The 26,555-nt window shown below is 45.0% G+C and overlaps 1 protein-coding gene across 1 annotated transcript in view; it reads left to right on the plus strand.

Annotated features, from left to right (window-relative positions):
• The window catches only part of LOC124787826 (protein white-like), a 278,191-nt gene that overhangs the window by 152,885 nt on the left and 98,751 nt on the right, over positions 1–26,555 (plus strand). Inside the window, exon 2 of the mRNA XM_047254761.1 lies at positions 15,519–15,804. Within this exon, the coding sequence (XP_047110717.1) occupies positions 15,519–15,804 (286 nt within the window). The remainder of the gene's footprint in view (positions 1–15,518; positions 15,805–26,555) is intronic.

The following is a 26,555-nucleotide window of genomic DNA, read 5'->3' on the forward strand; positions in this document are numbered from 1 at the left end:
AGCGCTGACCTGGAGCGTGTAGCCAATTTCGCGCAATATGGCGTCCGCGCAACAGAAGGCGTATTGTGTTACTGAATTTATTCGTACTCAATCAGTGATAGCAGTTTCATAAACGATTTCGTGCTTAACCACCGTCACCAAAGAACATTCGACGGTGTTATAAACAGTTTAAAGAAACAGGGTGCATCTGTAAAGGCAAAAGTCCTGGTCGGCCACGCATTCCTGAACATACAGTGGAACAAATCCGACACGCGTTCCTGAACATACAGTGGAACAAATCCGACGAGCGTTTCAGCGGAGCCCTCGCAAGTGTACGCGTCGTGCTAGCCGAGGACTTGCGTTACCGCGCCTGACAGTGTGTCTGGTGTTACGGCATCGTTTAGCCCTCAAACTACACCGATTACAACTGGTACAAGCTCTTCGAGATACCGACAAAGTGAAGCGAGTGGACTTTGGCAATGCTATTCTAGAGGACATGGAAGATGACACTTTTGTGTCAAGGTAGATATTCAGCGATGAGGCAACTCTCCATATTAGCGGTAAGGTTCACCGTCATAATGTGCGTATATGGGGGCTCGAAAATCCTCATGAAACAATTGAACACGATCGTGATTCACCAAAAGTGAATGTTTTTTGTGCCGTTTCGCAAAGCAAGGTTTATGGACCCTACTTTTTTGAGGAAGAAACCGTAACAGGACAATCATCTCTTGCAATGCTACAGAACTGCTTATTCCCATAACTTGACTCTGACAATTTCATCTATCAGCAAGATGGAGCACCACCGCACTGGCACAACAACGTGCGCAGTTTCCTCAATGCCAACGTGCCTAAACGTGACCAGGCTTTACACTCTTGGCCTCCTAGGTCTCCTGACGTAACAACACCATGTGATTTCTTCCTGTGGGGATATGTTAAACGCTGGCCGGTGTGGCCGAGCGGTTCTAGGCGCTTCAGTCTGGAACCGCGCGACCGCAACAGTCGCAGGTTCGAATCCTGCCTCGGGCATGATTGTGTGTGATGTTCTTAGGTTAGTTAGGTTTAAGTAGTTCTTAGTTCTAGGGGACTGATGACCTCAGATGTTAAGTCCCATAGTGCTAAGAGCCATTTGAACCATTTTTGATATGTTAAACAATGTGTTTACGTTCCTCCCTTACCACGTGACATTGATGAACTAAAAACCAGAATATCAGCTGCTATAGCTTCAGTGACAGAAGACACCTTACACTCAGTTTGGGATAAATTCGGCTATCGGCTGGATGTCGTCCGTGTAGCCAATGCAGGACATATTGAACATTTATGATGGATTTTTATAAACTTCTGTCTTTTCTGAGTAATTTAGGGTGCAATTTGTTGGTGTTAAGCCCTTCTTCCTAATAAATAATTCTATTTAAAATCGTGTCATTCTTTTTGGAACACCCTGTATAATAAATGAAATTGTTGAACCACCATTGAGTCAGTCAGTGCTCTTATCACTCAGAATAAAAGCAATATATTGCTGAACATTAAATTGTCAAGTACATTCACAAACAATAATTACACTCAATAAAACTGTATAGAGAGAATAATAACGGTTTCAAAAGAGTACAAGCCAACTATTGGTACTGTATATGCATGTCTTCTTTACTGTAGACTACAGCTTCTCCAGGTTCCATGCTGCCCGAGTGCCTGTTGCGTTGACGTCAGCGCTTACGCCTCCTCCGGCCAGGTACTTTTCCCACTGGCGGGCTGAGATGCTTTATGGCAACTCGTTACTCTGCACGAAACAGATTTAATAGTTAATAAAATGCTTTTCTCACGTTTGCAGCCCTAATTCCATCACTCAGCCAACATCTTTACGACACCTACCTACCTTTATTACTTTAAAGCGGGAAATAAAACAGCGCATATACGGCCGATGCAGTCCGACGTTTAAAGGTGAAATGGGTATGATACTTGACTCGCATTTGGGAGGGCGTCATTCAGATATCCGTCCGGCCATCCAAATTTAGGTTTTCCTTGATTTACCTAAATAGCTTTAGGCAAATGCCGGGATGGTTCCTTTTAAAGGGCACGGCCGACTTCCTTCTCCATCCTTCCCCAAGCCGATGGGAACGATGACCTCGCTGTCTGGTTCTCTTCCCTAAACCAACTAACCTAACTTGCGTAAGACAAATATCCGAATGGTCCCTTCAAAAAGGACGCGACCGATTTCGTTTATTATTACTGTACGTATGGAACTGATTCTCCGTCTGTGATGATCTCGTCGTTGACGGGGCGTTAATCCCCAGTCTCCCCGTTTCCTTCCACTCCATTAAAACTCGAAAACCTGTGAATCAGGGCTGCACCAGATGTATTACCTTTGGGGAGGTGCCAGCATTTTGCCACACTGTTTACTGATAATACACGAGGTGTATTTCCTCTCGAAAAATGCTAACATTGTGCCACAATGTCTACTGATAATAAAGATAAGATGATACTGCGTATCTTTTTTGTGAATCTGCAGAGGAATGCGGCGCGCGCGCAGAGGAACAGTGCCTCCAAGAGACTCGTGCGACATGGACTGAGTCGGTCTGAGGAACTAAAATGACTACTGATTGCATTCAATGCTCACACTTTAGTCAAGAATTGAATCTTATAGACATGATAGAGTGACTTACCCAAAAAAATTGTCGAAAGAACGATAGTGTTCCCATAAAACACTGGTGAGTACGTTTAGAGAACCAGTGTTTGACATTGACATTAAAGTTTTTTTACTGATTCCATTATTTATATCACTTAAATATCATAAGAGGAATTATGGAACGTACAAATGTATACAGACAGGCATTTTACCATTGCTATCTTCACGGACAGAAAAAGAGATCAAGTTTCTAATAATGGCCTGCCGTTGTGGCCGAGCTGTTCTAGGCGATTCAGTCTGGAACCGCGCGACCGCTACGGTCGCGGGTTCGAATCCTGCCTCGGGCATGGATGTGTGTGATGTCCTCAGGTTAGTTAGATTTAAGCTCAAATGTTCAAATGTGTGTGAAATCTTATGAGACTTAACTGCTAAGGTCATCAGTCCCTAAGCTTACACACTACTTAACCTAAATTATCCTCAGGACAAACACACACACCCATGCCCGAGGGAGGATTCGAACCTCCGCCGGGATAGGTTTAAGTAGTTCTAAGTTCTAGGGGACTGATGACCTCAGCTGTTAAGTCCCATAATGCTCATACCGTCCGCAACTCGTGGTCGTGCGGTAGCGTTCTCGCTTCCCGCGCCCGGGCTCCCGGGTTCGATTCCCGGCGGGGTCAGGGATTTTCTCTGCCTCGTGATGACTGGGTGTTGTGTGATGTCCTTAGGTTAGTTAGGTTTAAGTAGTTCTAAGTTCTAGGGGACTGATGACCATAGATGTTTAGTCCCATAGTGCTCAGAGCCATTTGAACCATTTTTTTTTTTTTTTTGCTCAGACCCATTTGAACCATTCCCCCCCCCCCCCCCCCCCCGGGATGTTAAACCTGATTGTCTCTTCCTTACCGATAACGTTCAATATCTGGCTGCTTGTTCGTTACTTATTGTCTTTCTGACAATGCGAGTGGCGATGAGTGATCAGGGCAACCAAGTAACATAAAGAATAAATCGACACAGCTTCACAACGTTACGTATACAGAATCAATTTATGTGTCATGTTTCCGACCCTTTCAAAACCGATGTTCAGTTCAAGACAGAACTCCAACTAATTGACCCGAAGCGCTTGTCGTGTCAGCTAAAAAAACTGTTCATGGCGTACAGTGTATGGATGACTGCAACGTGTTGTAGAACTTCGTTTCGTTGCTCATGAGGCAGGCCACAAATATACGTTGACTTGTAACCTGAGTAGGCCGCGCGGGATTAGCCGCGCGGTCTGAAGCGCTGCAGTCATGGACTGTGCGGCTGGTCCCAGCGGAGGTTCGAGTCCTCCCTCGGGCATGGGTGTGTGTGTTTGTCCTTAGCATAATTTAGGTTAAGTAGTGTGTAAGCTTAGGAACTGATGACCTTAGCAGTTAAGTCCCATAAGATTTCACACACATTTTTTTTGTAACGTGAGTAACAGTTTTTTTTGTATGGGAGTAATCTGTGGACAATGTTAAAGTCGCTTTAGTTCTGGTAACGATCTTATCATGAAGTCAGTTCCTTTGTGATTAGAGAGACACAGTGTCGCTTGTTTCTGCTGCGACCGAGATGATATGCATTTCTGAAGCCTTAAAGAGGCTCACTTATCTTTTGAATGGCTGGTGATTAACAGAATGTTTTGTATGGTGCCGTTGGCCACGAATCTCGGAGACCCGTCACTCGCTTAAAGCCTCCCAGTTACTGTTTGTAAAAGCCAGGGACATCTACAAAGCAGGCCATAGTTAATCACCAGAATTTCCCCGTGTATTCGCTGTCAGCTTTGATGAATCCCCTGAAGCGTTAGTGTTAACTGCGTAATAACATAGGTGACTGTAGTAGTACTTCTGTAGTCGAGAACAAATGTATTTTGTGACGCTAGAGGCAAAAGGCATCTACAACTACATCTACGTCGGTACTCCGCAAGCCACCGTAAGGAGTGTGGCGGAGGGTACCGTATACCATTAATAATCATTTCCTTTTCTGTTTCACTTGCAAAGAGAGAGAGGGAAAATGTCTATATACTTCCGCATGATTCCTACTTTATCGAATCTCATATTCGTGGTCCTTACGCGCAGTGTATGTTGGCGGCATTAGAATCGTTTGGCAGTCAGTCTGAAATGTCGGTTCTCTAAATTTTCTCAGGATTCCCATTTGAGTTCCCGAAGCATCTCCGTAACAAATGGTTCAAATGGCTCTGAGCAGTATGGGACTTAACATCTGAGGTCATCAGTCCCTTAGAACTTAGAACTACTTAAACCTAACTAACCCAAGAACATCACACACATCCATGCCCGAGGCAGGATTCGAACCTGCGATCGTAGCAGTCGCGCGGTTCTGGACTGAAGCGCCTAGAACCGGAAATCATCATCATCCTGTGTTGCAAACGGGCCTGAAGATGGTAGATTGTGTCCCCGAAAGCGGTTGTAGTTAAATAAAACTAATATAGGCAGCTGATAGTGTTGTTGTTGGTGCACATAAATTGAACAATAGTTGTCCCATTATCCATTAGAAGACGGATGTACGAAAAACATTTGTAGTAATGGCGTGATAAGTTGGCCGCCTACACGTAAGAAGTGATCGTTAAAATTCTGCACTAGTCGGACGGAACACATCGTGTCGACTGTGGTCTGGTTGAGGTCGCTGCCAACATGAACGATGTCGCAGTTGCGTAGTGAAGTGTTGTTGGTTTCATTGCGTGCGCGAATGATTTTGATTTACTACAGTATTTGTACTTATATTTAAATGCACTACCTAACATGAGACTTTCACAAAAGTTTGATAAGTGTTTTAAATGCCAATTTTCTTCTGCTCAGTGTATCGCATTACAACAGCCTTAATTAATTCAATGTTTCTTGCTACAGATAAGTAGCACATTTGAAGATGACCGTAACGCGTATTTACGACTCCACGTCACTTTCGTGTCAAAATTTGCACCATAGCAGCTGATCAGCTGATCGGTATGAGGCGCACACGCCCGTCATTTGTCGGTATTTGGCAACAAATAAGAGAACATTAGCCGTCTCACATTTTCTAACGTCGCAGTGGCTGCATTACTTACCCTTCTGGCCTTGAGCTAAGCGGCCAATTTTATTTAGCTACGCCCGAATCAACCCAAAGTCAGTTTAAATTACGCACATTTTAAAATATTACTGTCTCGGGTCTCAGTAAGTATTTTTGTTTGTTACTGAGCAGAGAAGCTACACAAGGTGCTCTTAACTATACTTGACGTTTTTTGATTCAGTTGTTAGCTGCTTGATGCTATATTGTAAAATACTGCTGAAACCGCGGGCCACACGAACAATTTATTAGAGCCGTATGCGGCCTGCGGGCCGCATTTTGACGATCACTGATTTAGGATTTCGTATTTTTTGCTTCCGTGACCCGGTTTCGGCCAAGGTTTTCGGAGGGTTTCGTCGATTGTAAGGCAAATACCGAAAATGAAATTTCACCTCCAAGTATTCCCAAAAGGGCGCCCCTCTTTTCCCTCCTCCAACCTCTTCTCTTCCACCCCTCACCGGGTATTTGTCTGAAATCAACTGGGGTCTACAATAGGTCGGATTCCGAATAGCGTGCTCTGTCTTTCAGTGTAGAAAATGAGACTTTTCTTTTTTTTAAGTTTCCCAGAGCGTCCAAGCTGCTAGTAAATTCGTACCGCCCACCTTTGTGTGCGCTCAGTACCCCCTATTCTCCCGTTTGGTATGGGTACAATACATTTGAGCAATACTGTACGATGCGTCTCACAAGTATTCTGTAAGCAATCCCCTTTTTAGACTAACTGTATATTCTCAGTATCCTACCACAATGAAACAAAGTCAGCCAACCGCTTTACCTACGACTGAACCTATGTGATCATTCCATTTCAGATTCCTATAAATTGTTAAACCCTGGAATTTTAATGCGTTTCCTGATGACAGTTGTGACTCACTGATCTTGTAGTCATAAGCGACTACATTCCGGCGTTTTGTGAAGTGCACAGTTCTTATCTTTTTAAAACTAAAACAAACTGCCAATCTTTGTACCAATTTGAAGTCTTATAAATAACTCACTGGTTATTTAAGCAGCGCCGGCCGAAGTGGCCGCGCGGTTCTGGCGCTGCAGTCTGGAACCGCGAGACCGCTACGGTCGCAGGTTCGAATCCTGCCTCGGGCATGGATGTGTGTGATGTCCTTAGGTTAGTTAGGTTTAACTAGTTCTAAGTTCTAGGGGACTAATGACCTCAGCAGTTGAGTCCCATAGTGCTCAGAGCCATTTGAACCATTTAAGCAGCAGTACTTCATTATAGATCATCTGTGAAAATTCTGAGCTTCTTATTAATGTTATGTGCCAGGTCATTAATATACCGGATTACCCAAAAGTCTGTTAACATTTGAACAAGCACTAATTCACGGAATAATGTATGTAGACAGGTAAAACTGACACAGATGTCAAGATGTCTCAAGTGATATGAGGTTATACTGAAACCAAAAACGAGAGGAAAGCCGGACAACAGATGGCTCTGGACAACAACTCATCAGTGACGCCGCATGAGAATCGTGATGGAGGTACGCCGATATCTTAGGAATCGCATCATTCCTGGCCTGACTGATAAACACCTGCTGGAAGTTACGAATTTTATGCAGATGGCGCTCCACGTCATATTGCCACACTGGCGAAAGGTCTGTTTGCACATCGTTTGGTGAGGATCGCGTGCCGAGCTTGCAGTTACGCCATTCTTAGTCTCTCAGGCCCGCACACCTTAATATATGTGATAACTTGTTTACTTGTAGTCGCAAATTTACTGCGATCGTCCGACCTCATTAGGGATGCTAAAAGACAACATCCAATGGCAGTTTCTCACCATACTTGCTATTATGCTGTACGCTATTGTTCACAGCATTGTCCCTCGGCTAAAGGTATCGTTGATGAATGGCGGCCGACATGGCGAGCACTTGTTGTAAATAACATCTTCCTTTTTAGAAATCAATTGTTATGCTGATTATTGCTTTTATTTCATATGAAGCCCCATTTGTTGGTCTTTTTTTCACTTATTTTGTGTTCAGTAAAAGCCCATCTCATTTCAAGCATATATGTCAATTTTTGCCTCTCTGCCTGTATTTTTTCATGAAGCATTGAATTTAAAAATGTTAATGGCCTTTTCGGTCACCCCTACAACATAACAGAAAGGGTCCCAACACACTACCCTGGGGCACTGCTCAAATTAGTTGTGCATGAACGATGACTTTCCGTCCAAGTTAGCATAGTGCGTTCACCCTGTCAAGGAATCCTCCTTTCAGCAACCAATTTCATTCGATGCCCCTGTGACCGTACTTTCGTTAATAAGCGTGACACTGAGTAAAATGCTTTTTGGTAGGCTAGGCGATAATTTAAGGTTCTCTGACGAACACTCGTCAGCCAAAACACGGAGAGGGAAATCAGATCGCATACAAAATAAAGACACTCGGAATACCAAGATTCTAACAGTAATTTGCTAAACATTCGTACAAAACGAAAACCTGTCGCGCACAAGTTATACTCGAAGCCGTAAGTTGGCTGAAATCCGAAGTAGACAGCTCCGAAACATTATACAAATATAACAAACTTTCCTTGAGAACGAAAAGCTTCTGTCCACAAATTAGCACCGCTGTTGCGAAATATAGTTTGCTCTTTTCTCGCACGATATTCTGGGAAACATGCGTGAAAGGCAACAGGTAGGTTCCATACCCCGAGATGTCCTCAAAGCATATTGCCTTGAACACTGTTAACTAGGGTCCGAGCATGTTGAGTAGGTGCTCTGATACGTGAGTGGCTCGAAGTAATGGAACCAGTAAGCTGGGGTGGACGGCGAGTGTTAATCAGAGAGAATGGTGTCGTCGCGGGTGAGTGGGTCCGCCCGTGTTTTCTGTATCGTACATATGCGATATGACGGATAGAGTGAGCAGCAATCTGCGACTGTTTGCTGATGACGCTGCGATGTACGGAATAGTGTTCAAATGGTTCAGATGGCTCTAAGCACTATGGGACTTAACATCTGAGGTCATCAGTTCCCTAGACTTCGAACTAGTTAAAGCTAACTAACCTATGGACATCACATACATCCATGTCCGAGGCAGGATTCGAACCTGCAACCGCAGCAGCAGCGCGGTTCCCGAGTGAAGCGCCTAGAACCGCTCGACCACAGCGGGCGGCGGAATAGTGTCATCGCTGAGTAACTTGAGTGATACGCGATAATTTGAATGGAACTGCTTTTTTATGTCATGAATGGCATCTCGCTCTAAATATGGAAGATTGTAAGTTAATCGAGATGAGTAGGGAAAACAGTTCTGTAATGTTCGAATACACAGTCACGTCGATTAAATATCTAGGCATAATGTAGTAAAGTGACAAGAAATGAAACGAGCATGTTTGTTGTACGAAAGGTGAAGAGTATTCTTTGTTTTTTGAGGAATTTCTGGGAAAAGGTAGGAATTAACGAGTTCGGTTTACTAGGAAAATTCTAGAAAAGTGTAGTTCATCTGTAAAGGAGACTGAAGAACACTTGAGCGACCTGACTGTTGCTCGAGTATTTGGGGTTCCCCAAATGGGATGAAAGGGAGTTATCGAATGAATTCAGAGGTGCTCTGCTAGATTTGTTACAGGTAGGTTCGATCAAAAGTAGAGTACTGCATTACGAAAATGCTCCATGAACTCAAATAGGAATCCCTGTAGAGAAGACGACGTTACATTTGCGAAACACCATCGACCGCAGAACGATTCTACTGCAACAAGCGTACATTCGTCGCAAGGGGTTTGAAGACAACTAAGAGAAATTTTGGCTCGTACGGAAGCACGTAGACAGTCGTTTTCCCTCGCTCCATTTGCGAGTGAAACAGAGCAGGCAATTACTAGCAGCGGTACCACGTACCCTCCACCGTGGACCGTATGGTGGCTTGTGTACTAAGTACAGTACCGGATAAAAGCACCGGGACACATTATACTGGACGTTAATATGGGGTGTGTGGGACGCTGGGGTGCGGAACATAATCGACATTCTTCACTCATGCTCATAAATTAAGGATAATGCTGATACATGGTGAAACAACGCTCTGGTGGGCGGTTTGCTGATTTAAATCACCTCGGATTATGATCATGCAGTGTATTTGACCTGCGGTCGTCGCACGGTGGCTGTGGCAGCAGTCCATATACGCAGAGGTGTGTTGGTGCATGTCAGAGTACGGTGCAGCGAGTAAGTGTAATGGTGACTGTGTGTTGAAAATGGCTCAAAAACACGTATTGATGACGTTATGATGGGTAGAATACTAGGGCGACTGGAGGCTGGTCAAACACAGCATGTCATAGCACGAGCCCTCCGTGTGCCACAAAGTGTGATCTCAAGATTATGGCAACGATTCCAGCAGACAGGCGCTACAGAAAGGGGCGTCCACAGTGTACAACACCAAAAGAAGACCCACCATCAGTGCCCCGCAGACGACCACGGAGTACTGCAGGTAGCTTTGCTCGGGACCTTACCGCAGAAACTGGAACAGTTGTCTCCAGACAAACAATCTACAGTCGACTGAACAGACATGGTTTATTCGCCCGGAGACCTGCAAGGTGCATTCCACTGACCCCTGGTCAGAGGAGAGCCCGTAAAGCCTGCTGTCAAGAACACAGTACATGTTCATTGGAACAGTGGTCCCAGGTTATGTTCACGGACGAGTCCAGGTATAGTCTGAACAGTGATTCTCGCCGGGTTTTCATATGCCGTGAACCAGGAACCAGATACCAACCCCTTAATGTCCTTGAAAGGGACCTGTTTGGAGGTCGTGGTTTGATGGTGTGGGGTGGGATTATGATTGGTGCACGTTCACCCCTGCATGTCTTTGTGTCTTTGACCGAAGAACTGTAACAGGTCAGATGTATCGAGACATCATTTTACACCAGTCCGTCCGCCTTTACAGGGGTGCAGTGGGTCCCACCTTCCTCCTGATGGATGATAGCGCACGACCCCACCGAGCTGTCATCGTGGAGGAGTAACACGAAACAGAAGATATCAGGCGAATGGAGTGGCCTGCCTGTTCTCCAGACCTTAACCCCATAGAGCTGGGATGCTATCGGTCGACGTATCGCTGCACGTCTTCACACCCCTAGAGCACTTCAGGAGCTCCGACAGGCACTGGTCCAAGAATGAGAGGCTGTACCCCAGCAGCTGCTCGACCACCTGATCCAGAGTATGCCAGCCCGTTGTGCGGCCTGTGTACGTGTGCATGGTGATTATATCCCACTGATATCGGGATACATGCGCAGGAAACTGTGGCGTTTTGTAGCACATGCGTTTCGGGACGGTTTTCTCAACTTATCACCAATACCGTGGACTTACAGATCTGTGTCGTTTATGTTCCCTATGTGCCTATGCTATTAGTGCCAGTTTTGTGTAGTGCCGCATTGTGTGGCACCACATTCTGCAATTATCCTTAATTTATGAGCATGAGTGTAATTCGACCCAAAGGTGTGTTACTATGGTTCATGAAGGGACTCTGGGCTGACCAGTCCATTTTAGGAATATTATTCTCCATAGACCATTGCCTCACAGATGCTGCTTTATGACAGCGTGCATCGTCATGCTGATGCGATCAGTCATAGTCTCCAAACTGTTCCTCTACTGTACACAGTACACAATGCTGGAAATTGTTTTCATATGCTTCCGCATTTTGCGTTTTCTTAAGCACAAGATGACCACGCCCTAACTACGAAAAATACTTATGCCATAACATAACTTCACAGTTGGCACTACCCATGATTGCAGGCAACGTTCTCCACGTATTCCGCGAACCCATCGGATTGGCACAGAGGATAGCGAGATAAATCATTCGTTTCCATTTTGGCGACGCTCTTCACACAATCTCAAGCGTTTCTCAGTATTTTGCTTAGTACTGACTACAGAAATTTGTGGTTTATGGGGTGCTGCTCGACTATTTTCCTCCGTTCTTTTTAACTCCTTACACAATCATTGTGCTAGCTTCACTGCTTGTATCATTTTGAGCTCACGAGAGATTCCTTCTGCTGGTTCCGTGCGACTTTTTACAACCACCATTCGCAATGCTCTGTTCGTCAGCACCTATCTACATCTACATCCATACTCCGCAAGCCACCTGACGGTGTGTGGCGGAGGGTACCTTGAGTACCTCTATCGGTTCTCCCTTCTATTCCAGTCTCGTATTGTTCGTGGAAAGAAAAAATTGTTGGTATGCCTCTGTGTGGGCTCTAATCTCTCTGGTTTTATCCTCATGGTCTCTTCGCGAGATATACGTAGGAGGGAGCAATATATTGCTTGACTCCTCGGTGAAGGTATGTTCTCGAAACTTCAACAAAAGCCCGTACCGAGCTACTGAGCGTCTCTCCTGCAGAGTCTTCCACTGGAGTTTACCTATCATCTCCGTAACGCTTTCGCGATTACTAAATGATCCTGTAACAAAGCGCGCTGCTCTCCGTTGGATCTTCTCTATCTCATCTATCAACCCTATCTGGTACGGATCCCACACCGGTGAGCAGTATTCAAGCTGTGGGCGAACAAGTGTACTGTAACCTACTTCCTTTGTTTTCGGATAGCATTGCCTTAGGATTCTTCCAATGAATCTCAGTCTGGCATCTGCTTTACCGACGATCAATTTTATGTGGTCATTACATTTTAAATCACTCCTAATGCCTACTCCCAGATAATTTATGGAATTAACTGCTTCCAGTTGCTGACCTGCTATATTATAGCTAATTGATAAAGGATCTTTCTCTCTATGTATTCGCAGCACATTACACTTGTCTACATTGAGATCCAATTGCCATTCCCTGCACCGTGCGTCAGTTCGTTGCAGATCCTCCTTGGGTGAGCTTTGGTTGTTCCTTCGCTTTTCCACTTCACAGTGACAAAATTAACAGTCAAGTTGGGCAGCTTTAGAAGGGCTGAAATATCCCTAATGGAGTCGTTACTCAGGTGACTGCTAGTGACTATAGTTCAATTCTTTTATCTTGGCGGTTCGCGCATGCCCGCCCAGACGCGGGAGATTGCTGCGTTGCCAGTTGTACGCGCCAAGAGAAGCAGCGCCATAGTATAGTTCGCAAACTTAAGTTTAGGGGGGAGCGCGCAGTTTATGAAGTAAAGCCACCACGGCCGCATTAACCCTTTCGCTGCTACAGAGACTTGCTCCCCGCATTCCGCGCTGTGCGCGATTTTGTCATCATTGCACTGCTCGCCTGTGCAGACACATGGTGTTTCGACTGCTTTGTCACACTTTATCATTCGATTTCACAAAAACTATTTGGCACAAAAATTTGATTTTTACACATCTTCTTGACTGATACCTTCCCCCCATAAATGACTTAATTTAATTCGATGTTCAACGCAGTTATTGGGCAGCATTAGATGTAGTAAACCATTGCACGAAATTTTTAAGAGTTTGCAGAGGTAAAAGTCCTTAGCGTATACTTTCCATATGGTCGATTTTAGTTGCTACTAGAAATTTCAAAAAAATACATTCAAACGAATAAAATTCATGAAGTAAGACACTTTTAAATAAAGAAAATATTAAGCACCGAACAAGGTTTGAACTCAATTACGCTAACGCAGCTCGTCATTCATTAGAACTCCCAGCGAACTTTAAAATGTCACGCAAAATACCGGCAAACACTGTTGGTATGACTATGAATTACTCATGTTTCGTCGAAGTACAAAAGGAAATAAACAGTTACCACTGTCCTTTATTGCGAAAAAGCGGTTAGTGAGAATGATAACAAACACCTTTCCTTGCTATCGCCTGAATTAGGAGTCTTATTGCTTGTTTGGTTTAATTAATTAATAGAATATGAAGCAATTTGTATAAAGAATGCCTTTTCCAAACTTTCTATAAAACAATGTCTGCTATCAAGACATTGCTTTTGTTCAATTACTTTATTTATGATTGAACGTTTCTAAAGCTGAAGACAGTCGTCCGTGCTCTGCACTGCAGTCGAGCTCTGGCAACGTCGCTCTCTGTTTCATTGGCTGACTGTGTTTTGTGACGTCAGATGCGCAGAACGAACCTAAACTCGGCCGCACGCACTTTAGTGAACGTTCGAAGTCAATCAGCTCTCATGACCGACCCATTTTGTTGTAACAGCTTCTCTACTGATAAAACAATGTTTCCAACCACGTCATATGTTGATGGGTCCGACTCTCCCGACTTTCCAGTGCTGCATTCCATACGGGTGTCCGCATACTTTTTATCGGGTAGTGTGTGAAGATGTAGACGAAATCGTGCATTAACGTGACTGCCTTGATCTGTGGCTTTCAGGATGTCAAGTGAGAAAAGCGCGGCTTGGGTTTCGCATGAGCGTTACTTTCGGAGTGCATGCCGATCACCTAACCAGGGAAGAAGACTCTCTGCTCGAGAGACCGCATTATGTTTCAGCCTGGAACCGTTCACTATTTCTATTCCGCTTCTTTTTTCACAGTTCAGTATTTTTTTTTTCTTTATTGTTATTTAAACACCTTACATAAGGTGGTCTGGCAGCAGCATACTACGCTGCTCTTCAGCCACAAGTTTAACAATGAAAATACAGAGGAGACGCAGAAGATACTGAACAGAGTGGGGGGCGAAAAACAGTAGACACAGAAACAAATAACACGAAGCCGTTCACACTTGACGAAAAAACACTAAAAACTGTCGGCACTGCACACGAACACTGACGACTTAGACAGTACAGGTGAACGAAGGAGCGTGAGGATGAAGAACACTAAACCACAAACACGATGGCACACACACGAGAAACTGATGGCGATGATTTCCGGTGCGCGAATGTCCACTGAACGTGTGCGAGTCCGGGGACCTGCCGAGAGGGGAAGAAGAGGGTGGGGGAGGGAGAGAGGAGAGCAAAGACGCCAATGGCAGAGGAGATGGTAGGAGGAATGGAGGTATGGGGGTAGGGGAAGCCCGGGGGAGGGGTGGGGAGAAAGGGAGGAGGGAGGGAAGGGGGAGAGAAGGGAGAGACGTGCCCAAAGGAACAAACACAGGAAGAGGGAGGGAGGGTCAAAGTTGGTAGGAGGGGTAGATGGAGGGGAGGAGGGCATCATCAGGGAGGGGGAGCTGGTGGAAGCCACCTCAGGAGAGGGTACGGAGAGTGGAGAGATGGAGAGCAGGTGGGATGTGGGAATACAGGCCCTGCAGCGGACGGGGGTGGGAGAGGACGGGAGAGACAAGCGAGTGAGGAGGATCGAGTTTACAGGAGGTGTAGAGGATCCGTATCCGTTCGAGGAAAAGGAGGAGGTGGGGGAACGGAATAAGGTCGTACAGGATCCGCGTGCAGGAGGGGAGACGGATGTGATAGGCGAGGCGGAGAGCATGGCGTTCTAGGATCTGAACGGATTTGTAAAAGGTAGGGGGGCCGGTGATCCAGGCAGGGTGGCTGTAGCAGAGGATAGGGCAGATGAGGTATTTATAGGTATGGAGGATGGCGGAGGGGTCCAGAGCCCCCGTACGGCCAGAAAGGAGCTTGAGGAGATGGAGTCGGGAGCGTGCCTCGGCTCGGATCCTCCGGAGGTGGGGGGTCCAGGAGAGGTGACGGTCAAGGGTGACGCTAAGGTACTTAAGGGTGGGATGAGGGCGATAGGACGGCCATAGACGGTGACATAGAAATCGAGGAGGCGGAAGGAAGGGGTGGTTTTACCTACTATGATCGCCTGGGTTTTGGAAGGATTGACCTAAAGCAACCACTGGTTGCACCAAGTGGTGAATCAGACAGATCCCTTCTTCCTATATTCACACTTGAACTGTGTTCAGTTTTTGACGGGCTCCCACTGGGCATTTTACCATTGAATTTGAGTGGGGAGGGGGGGGCGCTAGGGAGTTTCCCTTGTAAGAAATTGACACAGATGGATCTGGAATAAGAGAGTGAGTGTGGGGTAATGGGCGTGTTGCAGGTGAGCGGCGATGGGACGACGACGAGCGCGCTGAGCGGTCGCAGCGACTCGGACATGCAGATGGAGCCGGTCCAGTGGATCCGAGCGACCGCCAGGAGCGAGTCGAAGCGCGGCTCGCCAGAGGGCAGCGCGGGCAGCGGCGCCAGCCTGCTCGAGCAGCAGCTCGTCACCTACACGTGGCACCGCCTCAACGTGTTCGCGCCCACCCACACCAGCCGCCACCGCCGCCGCTTCTGGGGCAGCGCCGTCGGCGGCGACCAGCCGCGCAAGCACATCCTCAAGGACGGTGAGTCGCGCTGCCGAGTAAAGCTCCACTGACGGTTGTTGTGCTCTTCGCCTGCTCTGATGCCGCTCTCCACGCTGGGCTATCTACTTCAAACCTCTTCATCCCTGTATTTTTCACTCGTCAGTCTTCTGACTGGTTTGAAGCGGCCCGCCACGAATTCCTCTCCTGTGCCAACATTTTCACCCCAGAATCTGGCGGAGAAATTGACTTACAAGGATTAATAATGAAAATATATAATCATTTTTCTATATACACTGTCCGTGTAGAGTCACTAAAGAAATTTCGTAATTTAGTCGAAATAGAGTACCAACAACTTCTCAGCCATAGCAAGGACTCGATGGCTGTCACTATTTCCAGCCATTCAGAGACTTAGAGAGATCTTTCCCGCTCTGAAATCCTTTCTGTCACAAAACAAACCTCCAACAGTCCTAAAGAATGTTTTTTATGGACCCTATCAATGAGCTATATCTATGGCATATCCAATCATTAGTTGGCATTTTTTCTTAATTGTATTAGTATCTTAGAAAAGGAAGAAAACTCCCTTATCGATGTCTTGAATGTACTGTATTCCCTTCAGCACAGAAAAGATGAAAATTTTATATCTTTGAGTGTGAAAGAAAGTTGTTTCAAATGGAAAATGATGGTTATCCTTTGAAGGTGAAGAATTTTAAGTGCCAATTTGGTACCCTCTATGAAGGATGTTTGGAGTACCTGAATATCTGGATGGAACCATTTTGTGAATTTTCTTGTTTTAAGTGGCTCGATTTTTCAGATATATCACAAACGAAGTGGTTCTGGAAAGAGCAGGTGAGAAGAGAAGCTTCTGGAGTTTCGTTGTTAAAAGAAGAGTGCAATTTACAGACCATCTATTAAGACATAAAGGACTCCTGAACACAATCATAGAGGGATATGTCGAGGGAAAAAGACCAAGAGGAAGACCACGACTGAGGTACATGGATCAAATCGTGAAAGATGTGGGATGTAACACCTATAAAGAAATGAAGAGAAAAGCTGAAAGACGCACAGAATGGAGACAAGCTGCCATTGTAGCTGTTGCAAACCAATCCTTGGATTGGCCACTACAGAAGAAGAAGAAGATCGTGGTCTTACGTGGAACAATCAATCATATTTTTGTTGAATAAATATATTAAAATTGACGATGAAAAGTGCTTTTATCAGTTCTCCAGTTTAAAAAAAATTCATAGCCACATATGATAGAAAATCAGAACCGGCCCATAAGAAGTGATGCAAGTATGTTGAGTCGTGTAACAGTGAGAAACAGTTTAGCAAGTTAATTAAAATTGCACGATTCTTATTCGCGTTGCCAGCCGATAATGCTTATGTGGAGAGGTTGTTGTTCTTAATAGAGGCACAGTGGACAAAGGAGAGAAATAGACTCACTACTGACACTGTAAACGGGATTGCAATGGTGAAATTTAATTTTAGAAATTTGAATTGCAAGAACTTTTTTAAATATTTGTGTCAAGAAAAGGAACTTTTAAAAAAGATTCAGTCAAATGAAAAATAAGTAGGTGTGTGAGATGTGTGTAATGTTTTTATTTTTTCTTATGTAATAAATCTAAGAAATAGAAAGTGTCCTCTTTTTTTCATCCTAAAATATGGAAAAGACCTCTTTTTGGCATTACGAAATCTGGTAACCCTACCCCAGAGTAACACTTGCAATCTACATCCTGAATTATTTGCTGGATGTACCCCAAGCTCTGTTTCCTTCTACAGTTTTCACCCTCTACAGCTCCCTCTAGTATCATGAACTTGTTGGTTGGTTGATTCGTGGGAGGGGGGACCAAACAGCGACGTCATTGGTCCCATCGCATTAGGCAAGGGTGGAGAAGGAAGTCGGCTGTGCCCTTTCGCCGGAACCATCCCTACAATTGCCTGGAGCGATTTAGGGAAATCACAGAGAACCTAAATAAAGATGGCCGGACGCGGGTTTGAACCATCGTCCTTCCGAATGCGATGAAACGTAGTCCCTGATGTCTTAACAGATGTCCTATCATTCTTCCCTTCTTCTTGTCACTGTTTTCTGTTTATTCCTTTCCTCCCCGAACCTACGGAGTACCTCCTCGCTATTTACCTTTCCGTCTCCTCTATGTCTCTTTTGTTACGCAACTTTCCCTTCCACAATAACCTATGAAACCTTCCCTTAGGATTTCTATCTCTTTCTTAATAATAACAAATGAAATCTTCCCTTTGAAATTAATTCTCTTTCTCAAAGTTCGCATACAAATTTAGATGCTGCTTTCTGATTATTTCGACGAAACATAGAATGTGTCGTCGTCGTGGCCCTCAGTCGTTACCTGCAATAACCCAAAACTGTTCCTTACCTTTTTTTACGTTACTGGATATCCATCGGACTGCAACATCGAACTGCGACATGAATATACTTACTCTGTTTTACTATACTCAATTATCTGCTGGAAGGCTGTCATAGTAAGTGGCTGTACTTATTACCAAAGCTGACGTTATTCTTTAATAGCAAAGCTGACGTTATTCTTTAATTAATTTGACTGAAGTTACGTAACTTTTTCTTGACAACAATAAAATTTTGCAAATTTTTACGTTGATGGTTTTTGGGATGGATTATAATCAGTAATGCAATATTGTTGGCAAAAATGAATTATATTCTGAATGAAATGATTATACAAACGTTCAAATGGGACTTACTTTTTACAATAATCTTACAACTAGCATTGCGCAAACATACCTTCAGTAGTCTTGAGTTTCTCAAAGAAATAATTCAATAATATTAGTTCCTATGATAATAGTTAGCTGATGTCTCTGTACATCCGTTTATAATATCTTGTAAATCATAGCTGGTGGCTGGCAGACACACCGCTCCTCCCAATCTCTCGCTTCAGATCTGCTACCGACTCGCTTCACATCTCGCTTACTACAGACTTCCTACGAACGCTAAAGTGCCCCTTCTCCCGCCAACAATGCTTTCTGGTGCAGACAATCCCTGCTACCATTACAAAATGTATCAGTGTGCGGTCTTTCCCGCCCTTTTCTTAAAATGTATCCATACGCGGTCTCTCCTGCCCTTTTTAAAATTACATCAATGTGCGGTCTCTCCTGCCGACAATACTTCGGTGCAGACATTCCCTGATACCACAATTATTTCTAACATGACAAATATTAATTATTCCTACTTAAGCCTATTAATAAAATATAAACATCTTTCATAAATCGTGGTTTGACAATAGAAAATAGAAATATACTCGTCTCACATCAGTCCTCCTGATTTTCAACAGTCTTCTCTAGCACCATAACACAGCTGCTTCTATTCTCCTCTGTTCCGGTGTTCCCACAATCCATGTCTCACTGCCGTACAATGGCGTGCTCCACATGCTGCACACGTCCGTTCTTAGAATATTCTTCCTCAAATTAAGTCACATTTTGATACTATTGTTGAAGTCACGAACGATGGCGGTCGAGTTTAAGCTTGTATTGCGCACCTATGTCACGTCTACTCCAACAACCGATGAACATTCAGTATGTTCTGAGCGCTCTGCTGTGAATGCCGTAGCTAATGCGAGCATTAAACGTGGTAGTACCGAGTCGTTTAGTGAATTTCGATTCCATTTGCTACGAGTTGCTATTGTTGATAGTGGAGGTAAGTGATAAATTCTGCATAAGTAAGTAAGAGACATAATTTGCAGGATATACGCTTTCTCCAAGTGGAAAGCACGCACTTGCCCGTGCCGCTACTATCGCTTGGAATCGTCAACAAAGGCCGGCCGCTGTGGCCGAGCGGTTCTAGGCGCTTCAGTCCGGAGCCGCGCTGCTGCTACGGTCGCATGTTCGAATCTTGCCTCGGGCATAGATGTGTGTGATGCCCTTAAGTTAGGTTTAAGTAGTTCTATGTCTAGGGGACTGATGACCTCAGATGTATTGCCACATAGTGCTTAGAGCCATTTGAACCATCGTCAACACTGCCGTCTCTGCCCGTGACTCGACATGCGCGAAATGCCATCGTTCGTGGCTCGGACTATAGTAGACTTCTCTTGGCCATGAATAACCTTTTCGCAAGGTCTAGTCTGCTTTTAATATCCTCCTTGCTCTGTTCGTCACGGGTTATTTTGCTGCCTAGCTAGCAGGATTCCGTAGCTTCATCTACTTCGTGATCACCAAATCCTGATGTAAAGTTTCTCGCTGTTCTCATTTTTGCTGCTTCTCATTGCTTTCGACTTTCTTCGATTTATTCTCACTCAATATTCTGTACTCGTTATACTGTTCATTCCATTCAACACATCCTGTAATTCTTCTTGACTTTCACTGAGGATAGCAATGTCATCAGCGAATCTTATCATTGACATCGTTTCATCTTGAGTTTTGATCCCACTCTCGAACCTTACATATATTTCCGTCACTGCTTCTTCAATGTACGTATATTGAAGAGTAGGAACGAAAGACTGCATTCCTGTCTTATACCCTTTTTAATCCAAGCACTTAGTTCTTGGTCCTCCGGTCATATTGTTCCCTCTTGGGTCTTGTACATATTATATAGCAACCGTTTTTCCCTAGAGCTTATCGCTATTTTCCTCAGAATTTCGAACATCTTGCACCATTTGACGTTTTTGAACGCTTTTTCGAGGCGACAAATCCTATGAACGTGTCTTGATTTTTGTTCAGTCTAACTTCCATTTTCTAACTTCCATTATCAACCCGCTATATCAGAACTGCCTCTCTGGCGCCTTTAACTTTCCTAAAGCTAGACTGATCGTCATATAGCACATCCTCAATTTTCTGTTCTATTCTTCTGGTATTAGTTATGCGAGCAAACAGCCATCCATTTGAACCTGCTTGCCGTACTCAAACCTTGGTCTCCCTTCACAATTTTTAACCGCTCCCTCATTTCTCTCTATAGCCAAACTGTAGATTTCTCAGGATGAGTCTTATCAACCAATCCCTTCTTTCACTCGAGATGCTCATAACTTCCTTCTTGTCAATTCATGAAACGTTATACTTCCAATATCCCATCCTAATAATGAGCGCAAATTTTCTTGTTAACCAAACTACTGAAACTGCAGTTTAGGGTAATGTACAAGGGTTGGAACTTAAATAGTAGCAACTCTTTATTCACAACCGATACAAAAGAGTTACATGTTTGCACCTGTTACTGTCCTTCAAAGTAGTCACCAGCATTGTGTAGAACCCGTTGCCATGTGGAAGGGGTACTATAACGTTAGCAGACCCTGTTCTGTTGATGGTGCAAATGGAGAGGTGTAAAGTTATGGTGATTCTCGTGTACGACTGTGATGGTGTTATCCTAACGCATTACGTTCCTCCACGGCAGACCGTCAATGCACAGTATTACTGTTCGTTTTTGGAGCATCACCTGCGACCAGCTTTGCGAAAGAAGCGACGACACTTTCTGCGCAACCCACCCATCATTTTTCACCACAATGCACGGGCGCAAGCACCATACTCCCCGGACTTAAGTCCTTGTGACTTTGATTTGATTCCGAACCACTTCGTGGCATTCACTTCAGAACTGTTCGATAGGCAGTAGACCGCTCCATTCGCACCATCAACAGAACAGGCTGTGCTAATGGTGTACTACGCCTTCCACATCGCTGGCAACGGGTTCTACACAACGCTGTTGACTACTTTGAAGGACAGTAATAGGTGCAAACATGTAACTCTTTTGTATCGGTTGTGAATAAATACTTGCCACTATTGAAGTTCCAACCATCGTATTATCGTGTTACAAAAGTTCGCAGCCTTTTTGTTTTGCGTGTTGCTATTCCGGTTGCTATGGGTATATTTATCGATTGTCGTTTATTATTTGTATTTCACTGTTACTATTTGAGTTTATATATGGTCATTTTGTCGTTTGGAGATAGTGAGGCAGAAATCGGAACATTTCCGACATATTCTTCCGTTTGACTTCAAAAGAAGGGCGACGGCAGTGGAGGCAACCAGAAACATTTGCGCCGTGTGTGGGGATTATGCCATGGGGCTGAGCGCGGCAAGAAAGTGGTTTTCTCGTTTTAAGGAGGATCGTTCTGACATTAGTGTTTCGTCACGTTCAGGAAGACATTCGGGGTTTGATGAAGATCATTTAAACGCATTAGCCTACAGTGTACTCGAGAATTGACAAATCTGATGAACTGTGATCATTGCACCATTGTGCGACATTTGCATGCAATGGGGAAGGTTCAGAAATCGGGTTATCGGTATCGCATGGTCTAATCAAAACCAAAAGCTCAGCTTGCTCGTCACCAATTGGCTCGTGAACAACACTGGTTGTTCCTTTCCACTATCGTTACTGGCGATGATAACTGGTGTCTTTATGCTAACATAAGGAAAAGAAAGGAATAGTTGAGGGCAGACAAAGCAGCAACTATCCGTACAAAGGCCTGCGCATCGACAAACGATAACGTTATGCATTCGGCGCAACAGCGACGGTGTGGAGTATTACGAATTGCTTCCCCGAGGTGTAACTATCACTGCTTACATTTATTGTCGACAACTGCTAAGTTTTTCAGACACAATACAAGAACAACTATCAGAAAGGCTGCGTGAAGTGATGCTACCCCACGATAACGCCCTCTCGCACTCTGCCAGACTGACAAAAAGCACTATACAGGAGTAGTGTTGGGAAGTCATACCGAAAGCAACTTATTCACTTGAACTTGTGCCTTCAGATTTTCACATTTTTCGCTCTCTATTGAATAGCCTTCAAGGAACTTCCTTTCCGGATGAAAATGCGCTCCAGACGGGACTCGACGATTTCCTTGCCTCAAAACCACGTGATTTCTACAGTCACGGTCTCGAAAAGTTACCGCTGTTGTAAATAGTGAAGGAGAATATATGATTGATAACTGAAGTCTCTGTTATGTCTTTCTGTTGCGTTTATTAGTGTTATGAAAAAAGTCTATGTACTTATGCGCCAACCCAATAACTGATGATCAAGTCCCATACTCCGCGACAGACCGTAGGGGAACGATGCGGGAGACACGCACCGCCGTACTACGCAAGGTCCTAGTGGAGGTGGTTTGCCGACCGTAATGCGGATGAATGATGATTATGAAGACGACACAAGAACACCCAGTCATCTCGAGGCAGGGAAAATACCTGACCCCGCCGGGAATCGAACCCCGGACCCCGTGCTCGGGAAGCGAGAACGCTACTGCGAGACCACGAGCAGCGGACAGCCGAATAACTAATTAATTTATAAGGATGTTGCGAGTTAGACTTGCCGACGTGTTTAAATCATAATGTTATATGCATAAAACTGCATCTCGTGTTTTCCCTGCTTCAGACGTCGGATAAACTGCGTCCTATTATGACGGCTGTCCGCTTCAATTACACGAATATGCGACGTTTGATTACAGGAGACCCCATTGCTTTAGATGCTGTAGCTGAAACTTTTAATTTTGTTGGTGTTCTGAGAGTCACTTCCTTCAATCGTTACGACAGCAGAAAGCGTTTTTCTAAAATATTAAAATATTTGGTACTACTCTTTCAGCCTGCTTTGGTTGTGATCTTCAGTCCAAAGACATCTCTCCAAGCTATTCTGTCCTGTGTTGTTAGTTCCACCACTGTAGCAGAAACTGGACTGCGGCAAAACGTTATTGAGATCGGTGATTCCAATGTGGAGACCTGGCCTAGTTTCACCTGAACATTCCACTAATCTACAGGGATGCAGCAATCACTTCACTTTCGGAAACTGTCTAATAAGAAACAAGTCCTATTCTCCAAACGTACAATCGTTTCTCTTATTACATAACCTATTCTCATTGACCATTTATTTCAGATAGAAACTGAGGCAGTGCAAGGAAAGCGAACACAGTCGTCCACCAGTTGGACTACTCAAGGGTGTGCACCCACTGGGTTCCTCGCTGCCTAACAGAAGACCATAAAGGGCAACGAAGGACCATCTGTGAGGAATTGCTTGCGCGATACGAGGCTGATCGGGACCATGTTTTCTCGAACATCGTCACAGTCGATGAATCATGGGTTCGTCATTTCGAACCAGAAACAAAACGGCAATCCGTGGAGTGGCGCTACACGACCGCTTCTCCGAAGAAGAAGTTCAAAGCCGCACCCCTAGCTGGTAAAGCCATAGCGACAGTCTTCTGGGACTCTGAAGAGGTCACACTATTTGATGTCCTCTCTCATGCTGCAACGGTCAACTCTGAAGTGTATTGTGCTTCCCTCAGGAAATTAAAGAAACGGCTTCAGTGCGTTCGTCGCCACAAAAATTCTCCATGACAACGCAGACAAATACGGGCACCAGAGAGGTGCTCTCAAAAATTCATTGAGCTGTTCTTCCTCATCCACCACACAGGCTGGATTTCCCACCTTCCGATTTCTATCTGTTGGCCCAATGAAGGATGTTCTCCGAGGGAAGCAGTACATGGATGAGGAGGAGGTTACTGTTGGTGCAAGATGTCGGCTTCGATGTCGACCAGTGTTGTGATGCCTCGTGTAAGGAAGAGAAATGCGTACCATCACGTTTCCGACTTTGATAAAGGTCGGATTGTAGCCTATCGCGATTGCGGTTTATCGTATCGCGACATTGCTGCTCGCGTTGGTCGAGATCCAACGACTGTTAGCAGAATGTGGAATCGGTGGGTTCAGGAGGGTAATACGGAACACCGTGCTGGATCCCAACGGCCTCGTATCACTAGCAGTCGAGATGACAGGCATCTCATCCGCATGGCTCTAACGGATCGTGCAGCCACGTTTCGATCCCTGAGTCAACAGATGGGGACGTTTGCAAGACAACAACCATCTGCACGAACAGTTCGACGACGTTTGCAGCAGCATGGACTATCAGCTCGGAGACCGTGGCTGCGGTTACCCTTGACGCTGCATCACAGACAGGGGCGCCTGCGATGGTGTACTCAGCGACGAACCTGGGTGCACGAATGGCAAAACGCCATTTTTTCGGATGAATCCAGGTTCTGTTTAGAGCATCACGATGGTCGCATCCGTGTTTGGCGACATCGCGATGAACGCACATTGGAAGCGTGTATTCGTCATCGCCATACTGGCGTATAACCCGGCGAGATGGTATGGGGTGCCATTGGTTACACGTCTCGGTCACCTCTTGTTCGCATTGACGGCACTTTGAATAGTGGACGTTACATTTCAGATGTGTTACACCCGTGGCCCTACCCTTCATTCGATCCCTGCCAAACCCAACATTTCAGCAGGATAATGCACGACCGCCTGTTGCATGTCCATTACGGGCCTTTCTGGATACAGAACATGTTCGACAGCTGCCCTGGCCAGCAAATTCTCCAGATCTTTCACCAATTGAAAACGTCTGGTCAATGGTGGCCGAGCAACTGGCTCGTCACAATACGCCAGTCACTACTCTTGATGAACTGTGGTATCGTGTTGAAGCTGCATGGGCAGCTGTACCTGTACACGCCATCCAAGCTCTGTTTGACTCAATGCCCAGGCGTATCAAGACCGTTATTACGGCCAGAGGTGGTTGTTCTGGGTACTGATTTCTCAGGATCTATGCACCCAAATTGCGTGAAAATGTAATCACATATCAGTTCTAGTATATTTGTCCAATGAATACCCGTTTATCATCTGCATTTCTTCTTGGTGTAGCAATTTTAATGGCCAGTAGTGTATATCGTCAATAATAAAATTTTCCAGTTGGCAATTGAAAGGTAAATGAACAACATACAATGCCTCAACTCAATGACGTGTGTCTTAACTGTAGGTACACTTTACGTAAACTAGTGCAAAATATTTGGTGCCTAATCATCGCTTCTCTTTCAAATGTAAATGCTTCTGATCCAAAACTTGCATAACCTACACAAGAGGTTAACATGTAACAACAATTTTTCAGAAATATGCTAAACAAAAGCCCACTGAACATAGCATAACAAGTGCTCAAACACGCGTGGATACATCGAAATAATAAAACGGTGTCTTGCATTAAGCGGAATTCGTCTCCAATGATGATACGATAAAGAGTATTTTCCGCCGTATACTTCACAGAGTACAGAAGTGGATTTAGAACCGCGCGTAACTGGCCTTTCGCACTTCCCAATTGAAGCGTTATATTTCTAGCGACCGCAAACCGTCAGGAAACGTAGCCGCCTCTCCTCACAGTGCGAAGGCGACATTCCAGCGGAGGTTACGTAAGGCGCCGACAGGCTGACGACCCTGAGGAATCAGCCACCAGCCTCTTACCCGCCTCTGTCCTCGGTATCGGCCCCGCTAACACTCTCCTGCGACACCTCTGTCTCTCTCCAGTGACGACACTGTCCCTTACTCTCAGTTGCTGTACGACGTGCTAAATGGACATAGTACTGTTCACAGCACCCTAGCCACAGTATCTTTATTTTCATTATTTTTATCCATATCCTTCTGAGAGGAACTCCACGTAATATTCTTGGTCTGTGAGAGATAGTACACCAGATTTTACATTCCAAACTCATTTTTTTTAACATTTCAGATGCGCATCACGGTTTTACCGTCGTTTACACTGATGGCTCCAAACAGGAGAATTTCATTGGCTGTTCTGTGGTGTTCCCTGATCATGTTACCCGGATTCGCCTCCCTGATGAATACACCGTTTTCGCAGCGGAGCTCCACGCGATCCTGAAGGCACTGGAGCGGATGAATCGTGTTCGGGGCAATCAATTTTTCCTCTTCTCCGATTCTCTTAGTGCCTTAAAATCATTGCAGAATCTGTACCCAACTGAGGAGATGGTCCAGCTGATATAAGACCAACTATACTTGCTTCTACGGCG

Source organism: Schistocerca piceifrons, chromosome 3, assembly GCF_021461385.2.
Source record: "Schistocerca piceifrons isolate TAMUIC-IGC-003096 chromosome 3, iqSchPice1.1, whole genome shotgun sequence".
Taxonomy (NCBI): Eukaryota; Metazoa; Arthropoda; class Insecta; order Orthoptera; family Acrididae; genus Schistocerca; species Schistocerca piceifrons.